This window comes from Geotrypetes seraphini, chromosome 6 (genome assembly GCF_902459505.1).
Source record: "Geotrypetes seraphini chromosome 6, aGeoSer1.1, whole genome shotgun sequence".
Taxonomy (NCBI): domain Eukaryota; kingdom Metazoa; phylum Chordata; class Amphibia; order Gymnophiona; family Dermophiidae; genus Geotrypetes; species Geotrypetes seraphini.
The window spans coordinates 37,631,444-37,651,773 of record NC_047089.1 but is presented as its reverse complement, the minus strand read 5'-3'; the positions used below and the strand labels follow the sequence as shown (position 1 = coordinate 37,651,773).

General features: G+C 46.0%; 1 protein-coding gene across 9 annotated transcripts in view; it reads left to right on the top strand.

Moving 5' to 3' along the window:
• Positions 1-20,330, top strand: part of ALKBH8 (alkB homolog 8, tRNA methyltransferase) — a 93,475-nt gene that overhangs the window by 19,974 nt on the left and 53,171 nt on the right. For 8 of the 9 annotated variants that reach the window (XM_033948815.1, XM_033948810.1, XM_033948809.1 and 5 more), the window contains 3 exons: positions 4,879-4,974; positions 8,756-8,860; positions 15,401-15,471. In XM_033948815.1, the coding sequence (XP_033804706.1) occupies positions 4,879-4,974; positions 8,756-8,860; positions 15,401-15,471 (272 nt within the window). The remainder of the gene's footprint in view (positions 1-4,878; positions 4,975-8,755; positions 8,861-15,400; positions 15,472-20,330) is intronic. The other variant, XM_033948813.1, reaches the window with a different exon arrangement.

The following is a 20,330-nucleotide window of genomic DNA, read 5'->3' as shown; positions in this document are numbered from 1 at the left end:
CTCCTCAGACCTCTTTGCAGCTCCTCACAATCACCAGCTGCCCCTCTTCTGCTCCAGACTCTACTCTCCTCACCGTCTGGCAGCGGATGCCTTTCTCCTCGATTGGTCCAATCTGTTCCTGTATGCTTTCCCTCCGCTACCTCTCATGTTACGAACCTTGTTCAAGCTCAAGAGGGAACAGGCCACCATGATTCTCATCGCTCCACGATGGCCCAGGCAACATTGGTTCTCCCTTCTACTTCAACTCAGTTCCAGGGAACCTATACTTCTTCCACTGTTTCCTTCTCTGCTTACACAACATCAGCAGACCCTTCTACATCCCAACCTCCAGTCTCTGCACCTGATAGCTTGGTATCTCTCGGGCTGACTTCGAATGATACTCTTTTATCTCAGCCCGTTCGTTCTATTCTGGATGCCTCCAGGAAACCGGCCACTCTGCAATGTTACCATCAGAAGTGGACAAGATTTTCTTCCTGGAGTCTTCTTCATCATCATGATCCTACGTCCCTTGCAGTGGAGACCTTGTTGGATTACCTTCTTTCTTTGTCTGACTCTGGTCTCAAGTCTACTTCCATCAGAGTCCACCTTAGTGCTATTGCTGCTTTTCATGAGCCAGTTCATGGAAAACTCCTGTCAGCTCATTCTTTGGTTTCCAGGTTCATGCGGGGTCTTTTCAATGTGAAACCACCTCTTAAAGCTCCCCCTGTAGTCTGGGATCTCAATGTGGTTCTCTCCGCCTTAATGAAGCCTCCGTTTGAACCTTTGGCTAGGACTCCTTTCAAGTTTCTCACTTGGAAAGTGGTCTTCCTTATTGCTCTAACCTCTGCCAGGAGGGTCAGTGAGCTACATGCACTAGTTGCGGATCCACCTTTTACAGTCTTTCATCATGACAAGGTGGTTCTGCCTGCGTACACATCCAAAGTTTCTCCCTATGGTTGTCTCTGAATTCCATCTCAACCAATCCATTGTTCTGCCTGTCTTCTTTCCGAAACCTCACTCTCATTCTGGAGAACAGGCTCTGCATACTTTGGACTGTAAGCGGGCTTTAGCTTACTATTTAGAGCGTACTAAGCCCCACAGATCATCTCCCCAACTCTTTCTGTCCTTTGATCCGAATAAATTGGGACGTCCTGTTTCTAAACGTAAGTTGTCAAATTGGCTTGCAGCGTGCATTTCATTCTGTTATGCTCAGTCCGGACTGACACTGGAAGGTTCTGTCACGGCCCATAGAGTTCGAGCTATGGCAGCATCTGTGGCTTTCATCCGTTCCACTCCTATTGAGGAAATCTGCAAAGCTGCTACTTGGTCCTCAGTTCATACTTTTACATCTCACTATTGTCTGGATGCATTCTCCAGACGGGATGGACACTTCGGCCAATCTGTTTTGCAAAATTTGTTTTCCTAATGGCCAACCTTCCCTCCATCCCTCTTTTTGTTAGCTTGGAGGTCACCCATCAGTCAAGAATATGCTGCCTGCTTGTCCTGGGATAAAGCACAGTTACTTACCGTAACAGGTGTTATCCAGGGACAGCAGGCAGATATTCTTGCGTCCCACCCACCTCCCCGGGTTGGCTTCTTAGCTGGCTTATCCTAACTGGGGACCGCGCGCCTCTGTTGGGCGGGAAAGCACTCGCGCGTGCGCGGTGTGGCCTACTAGAACTTTCCAAGTTCTTAGAGTGCAATCACTCTAAAATTGTCCGTACCAGGGCTCCGTCGGTGCCGTCACCCATCAGTCAAGAATATCTGCCTGCTGTCCCTGGATAACACCTGTTACGATAAGTAACTGTGCTTTCCTTACACACGGCTCTGTCCTTCCAAGTCAATCAGGAAGTCCATTTGCCTGCTTTCTGCCCTTCGGGGTCTAAGAAAAAGGATACAGTGTTGCATTTGTTGGATGTCAAGCAAGTGTTTCTTCGGTACCTTGAAGTTATCAATGAGTTTTGTGTTTTGGATCACTTTTTTGTTCTGACCAGTCATGTCAAAAAAGGGAGGCCAACATCTAGGGCCTCGATTTTCTAGATGGATTAAAATGGCCATTTCCTCCATATATGTGAGCTATGGTAAACAGCCACCGATTGCATTGAAAGCGTATTGCAATAGAGAGGATTTTTATTTATGTAGTTTTTTAGCCTGTCCTCCCCAGGAGCCCAGAACGGGTAACAGCGATACATTCATAATGTTTGAGGCATATGAATAAGGGTACATTCACATTATATCGACATAGGACTAAAAGTACATTCATATTTTACTGGTGAAATAGGTAAGGGATATAGTGGCATTCACAATATATTGGAGGCAGAGGAACGGGATACAAACACAATATACTGGGGACTTGGGGCAGGGTTACAGGTGTAGATTCATAACTGCGTAAGTAATTTTGGGTTAACGGGCAGTGGTAAGTTGTGGAGTGCTACAATTATAGTGGTGTCTTTGAATGATTTGGAGGCATAAGAGGATACGTTGGGTGGTGACTAGGGCTGTCTCACCTGAGGAAATTTATAGAGCAGCTAAATGGTCTACCCTTCATACCTTTATCAGGTTCTGTAGAGTGGATGTAGGAGCCAGGAAAGATGCTGCTTTCAGGTCCTCTGTTTTGAAGGCAGGCTCAGTGGGCCTGCCCTAGACTCTAGGAACTGCTTTGGTATGTCCCTAGCATTCAGGACCACTAGACACATTGTACTAGAAAGAAAGATTAGGTTCTTACCTCGGTAATCTTCTTTCTTGTAGACGTGTCTAGTGGTCCTGAAGCTCCACCCTGTGTATAGGCTTTGCCTGCCTTCTGCCTTAGGATGTCTGAATTTGAAAAATTTTCTATCTCAGGTGAGTTGAGAGGAAAAAAAAGAAAGAAAGAAAGATGATGCATAGGTATATCTTCATGACTATACAGCAGGGCTGTGGAGTCGGAGTCGGAGGAAATTTCGGGTACCTAGAGTCGGAGTCGGATCTTGTTTCCACCAAAATCATTTTGCCGTTCTCGTCCAATCTATCATCCTCTCCAGACTGGACTATTGCAACTCTATCTTTATAAGCCTAACAAAGAAAAACCTTCACAGACTCCAACGGATTCAAAATGCCGCAGCCAAGCTTATCTTTTCAAAAAGTAAATTCGATCATGTCTTACCGCTCCTCCTCAAGCTTCACTGGCTTCCGGTAATTCTCAGAGTCCATTTCAAATGCATCTGCCTAACCTTCAAGATTGTCCACGGCATCCTCCCTCCACTAATTCCGCTTTCTTGGAACTCCTCAAATCCTAATACCACCAGACCCACCCAAAAATTGAAGCTATCCTTCCCCTCACTAAAAGGCATCTCCCTCCCAGGAATACTGGGAACTTCCCTCCACTTCAGACTCACCGAGCTCTGGAACAACCTCACCTCCCTCCTCCGGAACCTGAGTGCTCTCCAACCCTTCCGTAAACTTCTGAAAACCTGGTTATTCTCAAAAATCTAACTCTTCCTCCTCTTTTGACATCCTAGCCCTCTAACTTCCCTCTACCCTCTGACCCTTATCTAGTTCTTACCTTGTAGTTCCTTTCTCTTTACAACTCCTGTAAACCGTGCTGAGCTCCACAACCATGGAGATGGTGCGGTATATAAACCTAAGGTTTGGTTTAGTTTAGTTTAGTCAGAAGTACAAAAAACTGAGGAGTCGGAGTCGGAACATTTATCTACCGACTCCATTTTTGAACTTGGCCTACCAATCATGAGCGATTCTTTCAGCTATAGCACCCACTATATACACAGCACAAATGTTACGAGCAGCTTCTGTGGCCTTAGAACCTTGATTAATAGCAAAAAGAAGGTGGTGTCGAAAATGCTCATTTCTCTCAACTTGACATTCCATTTTAACGATCTGAAAATTAACCAGTGCTGTGGAGTCGGAGTCGAGGAGTCGGAGGAAATTTTGGATACCTGGAGTCGGAGACGGAGTCTGAAGTACAAAAAACTGAGGAGTCGGAGTCGGAACATTTATCTACCGACTCCACAGCCCTGCTATACAGTCTGGCTTAAGTCTCTGCATGAAAGCAGGTCATGCAAGTAGCTACGGATTCTATACATAATTAGTGCTAGTTGCACAAGTTTGGATGTTATAATGTTATTTCCTATGTTTGTTAAAGAGCAGAACAAAATTGTAGTGTCTGGGATTTTTTCCCATTTCCCTCATTCCTGTTATATCTTTTATTATAGTACTACTTGATTGCTTTTGTATAAACTGAGGGGACAGGAGCAGCTCCCTGGGAAGGAGGTGAAATTGAAAAATATGATTGACAGTGTTCTGCTAGCAATTTGCTAGTTCAGATACGACTAGAGAATGACACGGGGACAAATTTGTCCCCGTCCCCGCAGGAACTCAATTTCCCCATCCCATCCCCGTGAGGTTTGTCACTGTCCCTGCCCCATTCCTGTAAGCTCTGCCTTAACTGCACAAGCCTCGAACACTTATGATTTTAAAGTGTTTGAGGCTTGTGCAGATGAGGATGAAGCTTGTAGGAATGGAACAGGGACAGGAAAAGAACTTGCAGGGACGGGACAGGAAAATGAGCTCCTGTGAGGACAGGGAAAAATTTGGCCCTGTGTCATTCTCTAAATACAAGACCCTAGCATTCAGGACCAATAGATACATCTACAAGAAAAAAGATTAATGAGATGAGAACCTAATCTTTCTTTATTGTACAGATATTAAATAGATATAATACACTACTGAACGATAAGTAAAAGCTTCACACAAATATTATTCATGAGATCTGTAAAATAAAATGAAATAATGGAAAAAAAAAGAATAAATACTGTACTGTATACCTACTTTTGGCCCACCCTGTAGTATGAAGAATTTCTAGTGCTTTTGTTCTTATTTTAACTTTGAACTTTTCATCCACAGCTGTAGTGTCCTTAAAACACAGAAGAGTAAAACATTATGGGTATGAATTTCGATATGACAACAACAATGTAGATAAAGAGAAGCCCTTGCCTGGAGGTATGAGCTCTCTTAATATATTCTATGATTTCTCCACACAACTGGATGCCGCCATCTGATGTTGCATGGATAGTATTTTTAGAAAGCTGCTGAAAAGTCTAGAAAGCTTCTGAGAACTTCAGATTTTTCTACTCCATTGCCATCACAAGAGGGACCTCTCTGGTCTCTTGCCCTTTGGCTTCTTTAACCTTTTATAAAAAAAAACATTCCAATTATAAGTTGCGAGGTGTAGTGGTTTCTTCAATCACTCTCATCATAAATCACCCAAATTGAACATAGCAAGAGAACCTCAACAAAGAATCCTCCCCCCTCCCCCAAATCCCCTCCCAGTCCTTTAATACCCCCACCCTTTTATCTCTACTGACCAACTAAATTCTCATAAAACAGGCTTTCACCACCCATGACAATATAGAAGATAGAATAAAAAAAAAGAAATAATACTTCTACTAGGTTGCCCCAAAAGTCATCAGCCCCTGGACTCATTTAGAGTCGGAACATTTTTCTTGTTCGAGATAGCAGTTCCAGACATCCTGTTATTGATGCCAGTCCTTTATATGTAAAGTTGTGAGACTATATTGCATACCCATCCCAGCTGGTCTCATGTCTGATCAGCCTTCAGCAGTTGCCTCTTCTTTCTCCCATCTTAGACTTTTCTCATCATTTTCCCTTTTTTTATTGTTTATGATGGTTCTATTTTTTGCTGTTATTAGTGTCTCGACCAGCCTTTTGTTACTTTTTTCTTATCAGAACTTAGGGGTTTAATTACACCGTGTCTTTCTCGCTATGGTTGTAAATAAAACCTCAAGAGAGATCACTACTATAGTTAAGATGTCCATCATGGATCATCACGTTTGTATTGATTGCTATTTGCTACCATCATCAGCTTGCACCAACTCTGCTTCCTTTAGCATCTGACGTCAGGAGCGGGATGGAGCAGCCTCCCAAACTCCAAAGGCATGAGCCTAGTGGCTCACTGCCATTTGGCGTGTCATCTAAGGTGCAAGATGAAGGTACACTCCTTAGCACATTGACTTGCACAGTTATTTTTGCCCTCCCCCTTTTTTTTGTTTTAATATGAGATATTTTAGTAATTTATTATCAAGATGTTGTGTGAGAGAGCTCTGAGACTAAGGGCTCCTTTTACTAAGGTGCGCTAGCGTTTTTAGTGCACGCACAAGATTAGCGCGTACTAGCTGAAAAATTACCGCCTGCCTAAAACGAGGCGGTAGCGGCTAGCACACCTTTGTAAAAGGAGCCCTAAAAGTAGGCTAATCTGTCGCTGCAAGTATTAGACTGTTACTTTTGTTTGACTTGTTTCTGATGCTGCGTTTTGAGTTGTGATCTTCCATGCATGTTTTGATGTATGTATGCTTTTGAATACATTAAGTAGAGAATACTGTTGGGCAAAATAGGTGTTCAAGGTCTCTAAGGTAGGTTTTTATTTTCTTTTAAATTTTTGCTTCTTTTACTTCTTGTTGGTGCAAATTAATTTATTACAAATCTTCTGGCTTTAATTCCTTCTTTAATGAGGGCCTTGATGTTAGAATTGCTAAAACAGGATAAAATAACATTTTGCTAGATAATGCTCAATACATGTACAGGGAAATTACAGTGATTGGTAACAGATCTTCTAAAAACAGGTCTTCTAGTAATAAAACAAGTTTTTAATCGGAGAAATGTGATTAATCCATTTGAATAGTCAATTAATCTTTCACTCCTATACCTTGTGGGTATATCAGTGCCCATAAAATGGAAATCCTTAAAAATCTAATTGAGTAAAACCTATTTGGTTTTCTGTTTTTGACTGACCGGACCCCGGATTACAACTGCTTTGTCCTCCTGGATATAAAGCTATACATCTCCCTCGATTGAGACATCGATGAAGGGCTCTTGCGATCTTATATAGATCATTTTTAAATGTTCACCTTTGTCTGCTCCCCATCAATAGAGATAATGGTATGTGAAATTAGGGACATATCTTTTTTTGGGTTCCATTTGCTGTTGGTTATGGTATTGCTGTTGGTTATGCAAATAGACAAATGTTAAGAAAAGCTTTTCTTGGGTTTGGGCCAAATATAAGGTTAGCTATATTACCTTTCTGATTGATCTCAGTTTACGTTTAGATTACCCTACAGACCCTCAAGTATTTAGGTTCCATGATTTTTTAGATGCTCTTGGCTTGCAGTTATTGCTTGACACCCTTACACATGAAAAAGGCGATCAATTAGACCTAATAGCGTTGACCCAATTTTATTTCTCCAGATATTTCATGGATTTATTTTATTGAAAATTGGAACACTACTTGTACAGAAATTTTACACAAGCTGGCTCCCACCACCTAATAATCTAGGATTCTTAGGAAATCAAAGAGAGATGGTATGACCATGAACTCTTATCCCTAAAGCATGAATGTAGAAAACTGGGGTGCCTTTGGAGATGCAATCCTACTCTGGAAAATAAGTCCAACTGGCAAATCGGTATTCATAAATACAATATTACTGTTCAAAGATAGTAGAAAATGATAAACCTGATAGAAAAAAAAATGTTCTTTATTGGATAATCTTACTAATCTGGATCATCTAACTGAAATTTCAGGTTTGATTAGACTGTCTGCTTTAGAATTGGCTATTTTATTTCATATCTAAGATTCAAATTATTCAAGAATAGCTGTTTGTAAATAGTCCTTTTATCAGGTAATATTTTTAATCGATCTGATAATATATCTATCTGTTTATCTGTACAGTATGTTTTTTGGGTGTTTTATATATATACAGACATGAAATAAATTTAATATTTAGAAGTGTTATATTTATGTAAATTCATAGGATTGTTCTGGGAGGGGTGGTGGTAGGGATCCCAGTTGCTGAGTTTAATTATGAGCCTTGAAGTAGAGGGAACTAAGGACCTGAAATTTCAGTATATATTTTCATTGGCCCTTCCTTTTGATGTTCAAAACCAGCTCAAAATGCAACAAATTAGAATTTCAGAGCCCAATGCCATAATTAGGTCCCTGTGGACATGCACTTTTACAAAACCTGTCACTTGTGCATATAAATAGCAAAACTGCTTCTTAGATGGTTAATAGTGCTGCTTACACATGCAAAGCCTCAGTGATGCTACTGTTCTTGAATCTTTTGTAAAATGACTTCTGGGTGTCCAGCCAAATACCCATGCATCTTTGGTGACGGTGTACATATTTAAGGCTTGGTGAATATGAAGCTTTTTTCTCAAATGTGAGTTTTTAAAACTAAGACTTAAATGTAGTGTTTTATCACTTAGATATTATATACATTCCCCCCCCCCTTTTTTTTTTTTTTTTTTTTACAAAAGCGTAGCGTGGTTTTTAGTGTCGGCCATAGCGGTAACAGCTCCAATGCTCATAGAATTCCTATGAGCGTAGGAGCTGTTATCGCTGTGGCCGGCACTATGCTTTTGTAAAAGGGGGGATAGTTAGCTTGTAAGTAATCTTAATCTGTTGTGCTCCATCATTGTAATTTTAAGGGCTCCTTTTACAAAGGCGTGCTAGGGTCTTAACGCGTGTATTAGCGTGCGTTAAATTCATGAGCTCGCAAGCCACTACCGCCTCCTTTTTAGGAGGTGGTAGATTTTCGGCTAATGCGCAATATAGCGTGCAGTAATTTTGTGCGTGCACTAGAAATCCTAGCGCGCCTTCGTAAAAGGAACCCTAAGTTTATTGCTTATTTTAAAATACATTATTTGCAAAGCTGCTGAGATTATAAAGGTTGGTGATTATATGAATTTAAATTCATCTTTATAACAGGTCTTCCTGAAATCTGCAACAGTTTACTAGAGAAGTGCTTGAATCAAGGCTTTGCTAAATATAAACCAGATCAACTGACAATAAATCAATATGAACCAGGACAAGGTATGTAATATAGGACAACACAGTTAAATCATAGGTCTTAAAATGATGCACATACATTTTGGGTTTATTGTATGATATAAAGTCAAAGACACACAAAAAGATTGTGTTTAAATATACATATACTGGATAGTCTCATTCTCACAGATTAACAAATATGGACTCCCAGATTAATTATTACTTATGAGGATCTGTGTTAAAATGTGGTCTTCCATCTACAGTGGCTATAGAAAGTCCATATCCCTTGAGTGTGTTTCCCATTTTGTCAGTGTACCACTTTCAGTGCATTTACTTGATTTTTTTTTTTTTTGGGGGGGGGGGAGAGGGGTTGCACCTAACGCAATACTCTACGTATATACTTAAGATGAAAAATGTTTTATTGGGGGACAAAACATATACCAAAAAAAAACCAAATCTGAAATATAACAAATGGATAAGTCTTCATCCTCTTCCATCTTCCCCCCCCTTGATTCATTCCTTGATGAAAGCACTTTAGGCAGCAATTAAGAGCAATGAGTTGGCATAGTGATTCACCAGTTTGTACACCTAGATCATTCTTATTTACAGAACTATTGAAGGTCTGTTGGAGTCAGAGTGTCAATGGGCAGCAATCTGCAAATTTCACAGACTGGAATGGACTCTTATTGGGCAACTCATACATTTACCTCTGTTTCTTAGTCATTCCATTGTAGTTTTGATTGTATGCTTTTTTTTAGATCTTCATACTAAATGATGAACATTCATCCCAGTGTCAGCTGTTTTGCCAAGGGTAATAGGTTTTTGTTAAGGTTTAATGGAATAGCATCAACATGAATTTAGGTAGGAACACTTGCCTCACCAATCTGCTACATTTTTTTTGAAGGCATGGATAAGTGAGCCAGTTCATAATAGTATGAGTACCGTATTTTCACGCAAATAACACGCACCCGTATAAAACGCGCACACGTGTATAGCGCGCAGAAATCACGATGATAAGCACAAAAACTTTGGTATAACGCGCTCACGATTATACCGCGCATGCTGCCCGACTCTCCGTTCACCCCCCTGACTTCCGTGCACTGCCCCGCCTCTCCGTGCGCTGTCCCGACTCTCCGTTCACCCCCCCCTGACTTCCGTGCACTGCCCCGACTTTCCGTGCGCTGTCCCGACTCTCCGTTCACCCCCCCCTGACTTCCGTGCACTGCCCTGACTTTCCGTGCGCTGTCCCGACTCTCCGTTCACCCCCCCTGACTTCCGTGCACTGTCCCCCCTTGAAGGTCTGTCCCCATCCTGAAAGCCTGATGCCCCCCCCCCCCGACGTCCGATACATCCCTCCCCCCGAAGGACCGCCGATTCCCCAACAATATCGGGCCAGGAGGGAGCCCAAATCCTCCTGGCCACGGCGACCCCCTAACCCCACCCCGCACTACATTACGGGCAGGAGGGATCCCAGGCCCTCCTGCCCTCGACGCAAACCCCCCTCCCCCCAACGACCGCCCCCCCAGCCGACCCGCGACCACCCTGGCGACCCCCACGACCCCCCCACCCCCCTTCCCCGTACCTTTGGTAGTTGGGCCAGAAGGGAGCCCAAACCCTCCTGGCCACGGCGACCCCCTAACCCCACCCCGCACTACATTACGGGCAGGAGGGATCCCAGGCCCTCCTGCCCTCGACGCAAACCCCCCTCCCCCCCAACGACCGCCCCCCCCCAAGAACCTCCGACCGCCCCCCCAGCCGACTCGCGACCCCCCTGGCGACCCCCACGACCCCCCCACCCCCCTTCCCGTACCTTTGGTAGTTGGCCGGACAGACGGGAGCCAAACCCGCCTGTCCGGCAGGCAGCCAACGAAGGAATGAGGCCGGATTGGCCCATCCATCCTAAAGCTCCGCCTACTGGTGGGGCCTAAGGCGCGTGGGCCAATCAGAATAGGCCCTGGAGCCTTAGGTCCCACCTGGGGGCGCGGCCTGAGGCACATGGGCCCAACCCGACCATGTGCCTCAGGCCGCGCCCCCAGGTGGGACCTAAGGCTCCAGGGCCTATTCTGATTGGCCCACGCGCCTTAGGCCCCACCAGTAGGCGGAGCTTTAGGATGGATGGGCCAATCCGGCCTCATTCCTTCGTTGGCTGCCTGCCGGACAGGCGGGTTTGGCTCCCGTCTGTCCGGCCAACTACCAAAGGTACGGGGAAGGGGGGTGGGGGGGGCGTGGGGGGCGCCAGGGGGATCGCGGGTCGGCTGGGGGGCGGTCGGAGGTTCTTGGGGGGGGACGGTCGTTGGGGGGGAGGGGGGTTTGCGTCGAGGGCAGGAGGGCCTGGGATCCCTCCTACCCGTAATGTAGTGCGGGGTGGGGTTAGGGGGTCGCCGTGGCCAGGAGGGTTTGGGCTCCCTTCTGGCCCGATATTGTCGGGAAGTCGGCGGTCCTTCGGGGTGGGGGTGCGAGTGGTCCTGCCGGGGGGGGGGATGTATCGGACGTCGGGGAGTCGGCCGGGCAAGAGGGCTTGGGCTCCCTCTTGCTCCGATCGTGGATGCGGGTGCGGGTGGGAGCGCGTGCGAGCGGTCGTTCGGGGTGGGGGTGCGAGTGGTCCTGCCGGGGGGGGGGATGTATCGGACGTCGGGGAGTCGGCCGGGCAAGAGGGCTTGGGCTCCCTCTTGCTCCGATCGTGGATGCGGGTGCGGGTGGGAGCGCGTGCGAGCGGTCGTTCGGGGTGGGGGTGCGAGTGGTCCTGCCGGGGGGGGGGGATGTATCGGACGTCGGGGAGTCGGCCGGGCAAGAGGGCTTGGGCTCCCTCTTGCTCCGATCGTGGATGCGGGTGCGGGTGGGAGCGCGTGCGAGTGGTCGTTCGGGGTGGGGGTGCGAGTGGTCCTGCTGGGAGGGTGAATCGGGCGTCGGGCGGGGTGGGAACTATGTTTTAAAACTTTTGTATACCGCGCTCACGCATATAACGCGCGAGGGGTATGCGCGGTAGGTAAAAACGCGTATAACGCGCGCGTTATATGCGTGAAAATACGGTATATGTAGATTTTCAGAAAGCTTTGCACAAAGTCTCTCTTGAGAGACTCCTGAGGAAATTTAAAAAGCAGTGGAATAAGAGGCAAGTTGCTGAGTTTAATTATGAGCCTTGAAGTAGAGTATCCTGTTGTGGACTTGAAACTAGTTAATCCTACTCTGTTTTGTCTTTAAATGGCCTTTCTTTAGCGTCTCTTCAGAACAGAAACGGATGGGTTTACGCTCCTCTGCCAGCAGGTGTAGACTGAGACATTGCCTTTTGGCTACAGTACAAGTGGGCTGTGCAGTCCCTATTGCACTCAGTCTTTTCTCAGTCTCCAGCAGATGGAGTGGTAAGTTATGCAGTCTGTGCTGAGGTTTCTTTGGGCCTGTTGGATCTGGTTAGGTAATTTTTCTGGTCCCTTTTGCTGTCTGGATAGAGCTTGGGGGACCCTCTTGGGGGTCCTACTGACCTCGGGGGGTGTCACAGTCTAAAGGGTCGAGACCCTCCCCCCATTTCCCCCACCTCCCCTGGTTTTCTGTGTTTAGAGGAGCCTCGGTGTAGTCCTGGCCACCTGTCTGACATAGACTACAGTTTAGATGCCTTGTGGGGTCTGCTCTCGAGTCAGCTGGATAGCTGTGAGAAGTTAAAAAAAACAAACCAAAACAGAGCATAAAGTGATCCTGAGGCCGCCATTTTTGTATGGTGTTGTGTGGGTTTTTGGTGCATTCAGTATGAGCCCTTCAAAGAAGCAACACAAGTGTGTTTTACGTGTGCGCCGAGCGGTGGATGTAGCTGGTGGATGCACAAAATGTTCCAGCCACCTCGAGGGGGACCCAGCTTCGAGTGTTGGCATGTCAGGCTCCCCTTCATGCGTGCACCACTCATCGGCAGGAGGCGCTGGTGATGCCCTGGACTTACCTGCCCACGCCAGGGTTTTATCGGCTGCTGGCGGTCTGACAGATTCAGAATTGTGGAACGCTGGGGATTCCCTTGTCACTGGGGCTGGGGCTGCTAGCAGTGTTTCTGTACTGTCGAGTTTGGCTTTGGTGCTGCGTTTGCTTTCAGGTGAAGTAGAATAGAAGAGAAGTGGGGTATAGGAGAGAGAAAGTGGCTGGTTGGTAGAGGTGAAACAGAGAGGAAGAAAGTGGAAGGAAATGGAGAAAATAAAGATACTCATGTTGTCACTCTTTATTTGATTTAATTTGGCATTAAAGCAATTCATAATACAGCTGGGACATCCATATCATTTCTGGGACCTTGTCCAGGCTGGCTGTGTGATTGGGATGAATCCCTGCTGAGTTTTTGCATCAGTGAAGATGTAGGCAAAGACATCGCTGTGGGAAGAAAAAAGCAAGTGCTTAGTTTAGGCAATGAGATTGAGGCTCATGATGCAGAGCCTGTGTTCCCCTGGCTCTCTCCATGATTTTAAATGTTCAGTGAGGTGTTTCTCATCCAAGGTTTTGGGCACTTGTATCAGGAATTATAAACATTGCCTCCACAGCAGCCCTGACTCTGAGTTGAAAACCTGAGCCAAGAAGTGATCTACATGGCAGTGCATGGCACCTCATTGTGACATTTTCCAGTTTTGTTCCATTGAGGCATGATTGAAGTTTAAGAGGTGGAAGTTCCATAAACTTTAATTCATACTATAGGTGATGATCTTGGACCTTTTAATTTTTTTTTTTTTTTCTTAATCCTCCTTCTGTTGTTATGTGTTTTGAGGCAGGAAAAATAGTTCTTTTCTTCTTTTGTCTTCGCCAGAATTCTCAAGGATAATTACCTTAAATACTCGAATATAAGTCTCAGCTTATATTCGAGCATTTAAGATAATTAGGGTCTTAGCTTATATTCGAGTCAGTGCCCTCTCTTGTCCCCTCTCCCGGACCTGTTGTAGGCCTCCTCTGGGCCTGCCATAAGGCCTGGTGGGCCATGTCAGGAAGGATCCCTCCCATTTCATGTCCCGGATGACTCTAAAAACTTTCACTTCCTTCCCGCCTCCCCTGCGTACTTTTCAATTCCCTGGTGGTCCAGCGGTGGGCCACACAGGAGGGATCCCTCTTGTCTCCTGTCCAAGCCAACTGTTACAGCTTTTACCTCCCACTTGCCTCCTCCATGTACCTTTAAAATCCCCGGTGGTGAGCAACTGGTGCACAATTTTCCGGGAATGTACCCTAATAGGATGAGAGGACAGAGACAATTCCTCTGTAAGATGACCTTGTTGGCCCGAAAGGGCTCCCATCTTAATGGAGATAGAGAGCTGATCTTCATCACTGGCTGCCTGGGAGGCTAAAGATGCAAGAGGCTCTAGGAAGGGTCACTTGCACTTTTTCAAGATCTGGGACCCATATCTTTGTGGCATGCATCACAGGGGATGCAGTCTTCTCTTAAATGAGTTGGGATAGTAAAGAGGGTAGGGGGGTGGGGGTGGGAGTACTAGCATAGCCAGGTAGGGATCTGTTGCGCTGTCTTTTTCGTTGAGGTTGGAGACTTAGTGTGTGTGTGTGTGTGTGGGGTGGGATTCATTGGAGGTTTAGAGGGGAGCTAGTGCGTACCTGTGTCCTTCCTTTCTGCCATGTTATGGGGGTGGGATTTAGGTATGGCAGCTTTCTGCTGTTGTTGTTTTTCTGTTCTCTTGGGGAGGGGAGATAGGGTGGTGGGCTCGGGGTTTTTACATACTTTTTATTGAGTAATTCTGTGCTCTTTTGGGGGTTCTGTATTTGGTTGGTGCTGAGTTTCTGGGATTGGAAGGTGTTATAACCTGGGATAGTGCTGAGTAGAAGAGGACGGGATCCAATAAAGGGGTCCTTGCTCATGGGTGCAGGTTGGAGGTGGGGGATATTCTGTAAAATGTATTGATGACTGGACAGCTGTGTATGCTGAGCAGTTGTGGTTCCCCCAGGAAACAGGTTTCTGTTGCAGTTTTGACTATCATCAATAAAAATTGCTTGACCGATAAAATCTTTGGTGGTCCAGTGGTGAACCGGAGCAAAAGTGGTTTTCCCGTACACCTGCCCCATGCAGAGCGAATGGCTGCCATGAGTTCTCGTGGTAGCCATTCACTAGCAGCTCTGCCAGGGGCAGGAGCACAGGAAGACCGCTTCTGCTCTGGTTCACTGCTGGAACACCAGTGGGGGAGGGAAGGAGATGGGACAGGGCATGAAGGAAGGGAGGGTGCAGAGCTGGGCAGGGCACTTCAATATTAAACCCCTTCCCCCCATTTATATTCAAGTCAACCTTTTATCCTCCTTTTTGGGGGGGAAAAAGGCTACCTCGGTTTATATTCGGGTAAGCTTGTATTCGCGTGATATATGGTATATTTGTGAAATGGAATAGAGAAATGTGATATACAGTAATAGCTTAAGAGTGCAAACCTTTGAGATACTGTAGGTAATGTCTTGTGATATGAAATTTCAATAACTGTTTGTTTTCATCTTTCTATGTAACTGTGGCAGATTTTAATCAGTTTAAATTATATAATACTATTGCCCTTTTTGCTTTTTCTATTTTTATATATTTGTTCTCTCTGCATCTTTTCTCTTCCAATGTAATTATAATTTCTTACCTATGTGTTTCAGGAATTCCACCACATGTTGACACCCATTCTGCTTTTGAGGATGAAATAATCTCTCTGAGTTTGGGAGCAGAAGTAAGATTCACTTTTTTGTGTGGTGGTTTTATTTTTATTTATTTTGTTTAAAATTTATAGCCCTTTAATAAGGGCTGTGACACAAAGCTAAAGGAGGAGGTCAGTACAGTAAAACCTTGGATGCGAGTAACGTGGTTTGCGAGTGTTTTGCAAGACGAGCAAAACATTTGATAAAATTTTAATTTGATCAACGAGCACTGTTTTGTAATACGAGCACTTTGATGTGCGTCACGTCATCACAGTACGAACAACATATGCGCGTCACATCGCTGAGCACATCTGAACGCAGCAATTAAGCGTAATACAAGTACGCACAGCGTGCACACACAATTTACCCTCAGTATAATATACCCTAGCCCAGGGGTGGGCAACTCCGGTTCTCGAGGGCCGGAATCCAGTCGGGTTTTCAGGATTTCCTCAATGAATATGCATTGAAAGCAGTGCATGCAAATAGATCTCATGCATATTCATTGGGGAAATCCTGAGAACTCGACTGGATTTTGGCCCTCGAGGACCGGAGTTGCCCACCCCTGCCCTAGCCCAATACATCCCGGCCTTGCCTTCACTGTTGCACAGTCCCTGAACTCCTGCTCATTCTGCCAGGGCCCAATTCCATCCCATTTGGCTCAAAGTCTACATAGTCCTACCCAATTCCCTGAGTTCCCACCTAATTTCAATCCGCTGCGGGAGTATAGTGACTGTTCTAAACAAGCAAGGTCTTGCAATACAAGTATGTACAGTATATTTTATATTATCCCAGGACAAGCAGGCAGCATATTCCCACACATGGGTGATGTCACCGACGGAGCCCCGCAGCGGACAGCCTCGAAAGCAAACTTGCTTGAAGATCTCGATCTTTCGAGCACTGCATGCGCATGCGCGCGTGCCTTCCCGCCCGAACTAGGGGGCGCATCTCCTGAGAGGATCCTCAGTTCGTTTAATTCCGTGGAGACAAGAAGACACGTTTTTCTACATCTCTGCAGCAACTTTGCCTTCTCTTCACCGCGGCTGTTTCTTTCTTTTAGTAAAGTTCGGTCGCTGTGCTCTCCTATTTCTTTAAAAAAAAAAAAAAAAAAAATTAATACTTTCAATTGTTTCTTTTATTCTTGTCCGGCCGGTGAGCCTTAGGCCTATGCCCAATTGCTCCTTCCGTTCGACATGGACTTTATTTTTTCTATGTCCCGGCCTCTCACCGGGTTCAAACGTTGTCGTCAGTGTAATCGTGTGATTTCGGTCACCGATCCCCACTGCCGCTGTCTACAGTGCCTGGGTCCCACTCATTCCCCAGAAGATTGTCACCGTTGTTTCACTCTCACTCCACGGGCCTTTCGACGCCGGTGCACTCAATTTTTTCAACTTTTCGGAGACATGGAGCAACCTTCGGATGCTACTTCGACCTCGGCAGCTGCCCCGATCTCGAAGGCTTCGACTCCGACGACATCGACGACTACGGTCTCGAAGGCTTCGACCCAGGCTCCGGCTGGAGCTTCGGTCTCGAAAGCCTCGACCTTGCCTGCTTCGGTTCCCTCGAAGACGGTGTCATCTAACCAGAAGGGGTAAGAAGGTCTTCGGACACAGACTAGCACGTCTGCTTCGAAGAGCTTTAAACTAGGTAAGTTGGGGGAGGGTACCAGTGCAGTGGGTAACTATCCTGAGGAGGAGAGTCACAGCTCCACTTCAGAGTCCGAGGTAAGTGTTCACTTTGCTATCAAGTCCAAGTCCGTGGTAAGTACTCACATTGCAAATAATTCTGAGTCCGTGATAAATACACACATTGCAAACAATGCATCTGGGGCCACACTCACTCAGATGGGGAACTACCCGCAGGGTCCTAGCAATCACAAGGCATGGAGGGCTATGTATGTCAATGCACACAGTTTAGGCAATAAAATTCTGGAATTGGAGACAGAAATAATAAATGATGATCTAGATGTAGTGGCGATTTCCGAAAGTTGGTTCACGGACTCTCATGGGTGGGATATGGCTATACCGGGTTACAACTTACTTCGTCAAGACAGGGAGGCCAAACTAGGAGGAGGGGTAGCGCTATACACTAGGGAGGACATTAAAACTACATGAATCACGGAGGTCAAGTACACCGGGGAATCCCTCTGGGTAAACCTAGCCAGAGGCAAAGAAAAGTGTCTGTATCTTGGTGTAATATACAGACCACCAAGACAGCTGGAAAACAAAGACATAGAATTAATCAAAGATATAGAGAATATCACTTTAAGGGGGGGACACTGTTCTGCTTGGGGACTTCAACATGCCCGATGCAGATTGGAACACGCTCACAGCGGCAACCAGCGCCAGCAGAAGGCTATTATCCGCCATTAAAGGAGCACAACTCAAACAACTGGTATCAGAGCCAACTAGGGCACAGGCGATTCTGGACCTGGTACTCACCAATGGAGAAAGCGTATCGGAGGTCTCGGTAGGCGATAAGTTAGCCTCCAGTGACCACAACATGGTATGGTTCAACCTCAAGAAAGATTTCACTAGATCGAGCACAACAACAAAAGTACTCAACTTTCAAGGCGCTGACTTCAAACGCATGGGAGATTTCGTCCATCACGCACTACAAATCCAAGAAGTGGCCGATAATGTGGAGGACATGTGGTCAACCTTGAAATCTACCTTACATGCAGCAACGACCCGATACATAAAATCAACAAGCAAACGGCGAAGAAACATTAGACCCCAATGGTTCACCGCAGAGATCTCAGATCTCGTTAAAGAAAAGAAGCTTGCATTCATTTCCTACAAACATTCAGAGACAAGGGAGGCTAAATTGGAATACAAGACCAAGTCTACAGCGGTGAAAGCGGCAGTCAGAGAGGCCAAGCATCAAGCGGAAGTAAACCTGGCAAGGAACATTAAGAAGGGTGACAAATCTTTCTTCAGGTATATTAGCGACAGAAAAAGAAATACTGATGGGATAGTGCGCCTTAGGAAATCAGATGGGGGGTTTGTAGAATCAGATTCAGATAAAGCCGAACTACTAAATGAATCCTTCTGCTCGGTCTTCACCTGTGAGGCACCGGGGTCTGGTCCACAGTTGCAGGTAAAGCAAAGTTCAGAAGACCCATTTCGGGATTTTGAGTTTAATTCCGGAGACTTCTACGACGAATTATCAAGACTCAAGATGAACAAAGCCATGGGCCCGGACAATCTACATCCCAGGGTGCTCAGTGAGCTCAGGGACGTCCTGGCAGAACCTTTATCCGTACTCTTCAATCTGTCCCTGAGAGCGGGAATAGTCCCATTGGACTGGAAAACAGCTAACATTGTTCCTCTGCACAAAAAAGGTTGCAGGACAGAGGCTGCGAATTACAGACCGGTAAATCTCACATCGGTAGTGAGTAAACTCATGGAGACACTCATCAAACGCAAGTTGGACATGATACTAGACGAGGAGGAACTACGCGATCCCCACCAACATGGATTCACCAAGGGTAGGTCCTGTCAATCCAATCTCATCAGTTTCTTTGTCTGGGTAACAAGGAAACTGGACTTGGGAAAGTCCCTAGATGTCGTGTACTTGGACTTCAGCAAAGCTTTTGATAGCGTCCCCCACCGCAGGCTATTGAGCAAAATGAAATCGATGGGATTAGGTGAAACACTTACAGCATGGGTTCACGATTGGCTGAGTGGTAGACTTCAGAGGGTGGTTGTTAATGGTACCATCTCTAAAACATCGGAGGTAGCCAGTGGGGTGCCGCAGGGCTCGGTCTTGGGCCCGATCCTGTTCAACATATTTGTAAGAGACATGACTCAAGGACTTCAAGGTAAAATAACATTATTCGCTGATGATGCCAAACTATGTAATATTGTGAGTAACGGCAATCTGTCCGACAGCATGACGCAAGACCTGCTTTTGTTGGAACAGTGGTCCTCGACCTGGCAGCTTAGCTTCAACGCTAACAAATGCAAGGTCATGCACCTTAGCAACAATAATCCGTGCAGAACGTACACATTGAATGGAGAAACCTTAGCAAGGTCTGCCGCAGAACGGGATTTGAGGGTGATCATCAGCGATGACATGAAAACGGCCAAACAAGTGGAGAAGGCTTCATCTAAGGCTAGGCAAATGCTGGGTTGTATCCGGATAAGTTTTGTTAGTCGGAAGCCCGACGTCCTAATACCTTTGTACAGAACCATGGTGAGGCCTCATCTGGAGTACTGCGTACAATTCTGGAGGCCACATTACCGCAAAGATGTGCTGAGAATCGAGTCGGTACAGCGAATGGCCACCAAGATGGTCTCGGGGCTCAAAGATCTATCATACGAAGAAAGACTGAACGAATTGCGGCTATACTCTCTTGAGGAACGTAGAGAGAGAGGGGACATGATTCAGACGTTTAAGTATGTCACTGGTCGCATCAAGGTAGAAGATAATGTTTTCCTTCTTAGGGAACCCTCAGCCACAAGAGGACACCCGCTGAAAATAAAGGGCGGGAAGTTTCATGGCGACACCAGGAAGTACTTCTTCACTGAAAGAGTGGTAGACAGCTGGAATAGGCTCCCAGTACAGGTGGTTGAGGCCATCAGCATGGAAGTTTTTAAGATCATTTGGGATGCTCATGTCGGATCTCTTCGAGGGAAAAGGTCATCAGAGAGCAATTAACTAGGGGGGTGGGTCAATGGAGTGGGCAGACTCGATGGGTATTGGCCCTTTTCTGCCGTCACTTTCTATGTTTCTATCTGTGAAGTCTTCCATGGGGGGTAAGTCTCCGGGTTCTCTTTCAGGTACTGTACCCAAGAAGCCACCAGAGTCCTCGGCACGTCCATCTTCCAAGCATACCTCCAAGATAAGGGAATACTCACCTTCGAGGTCGCCCACTTCGGAGCGTACTGCT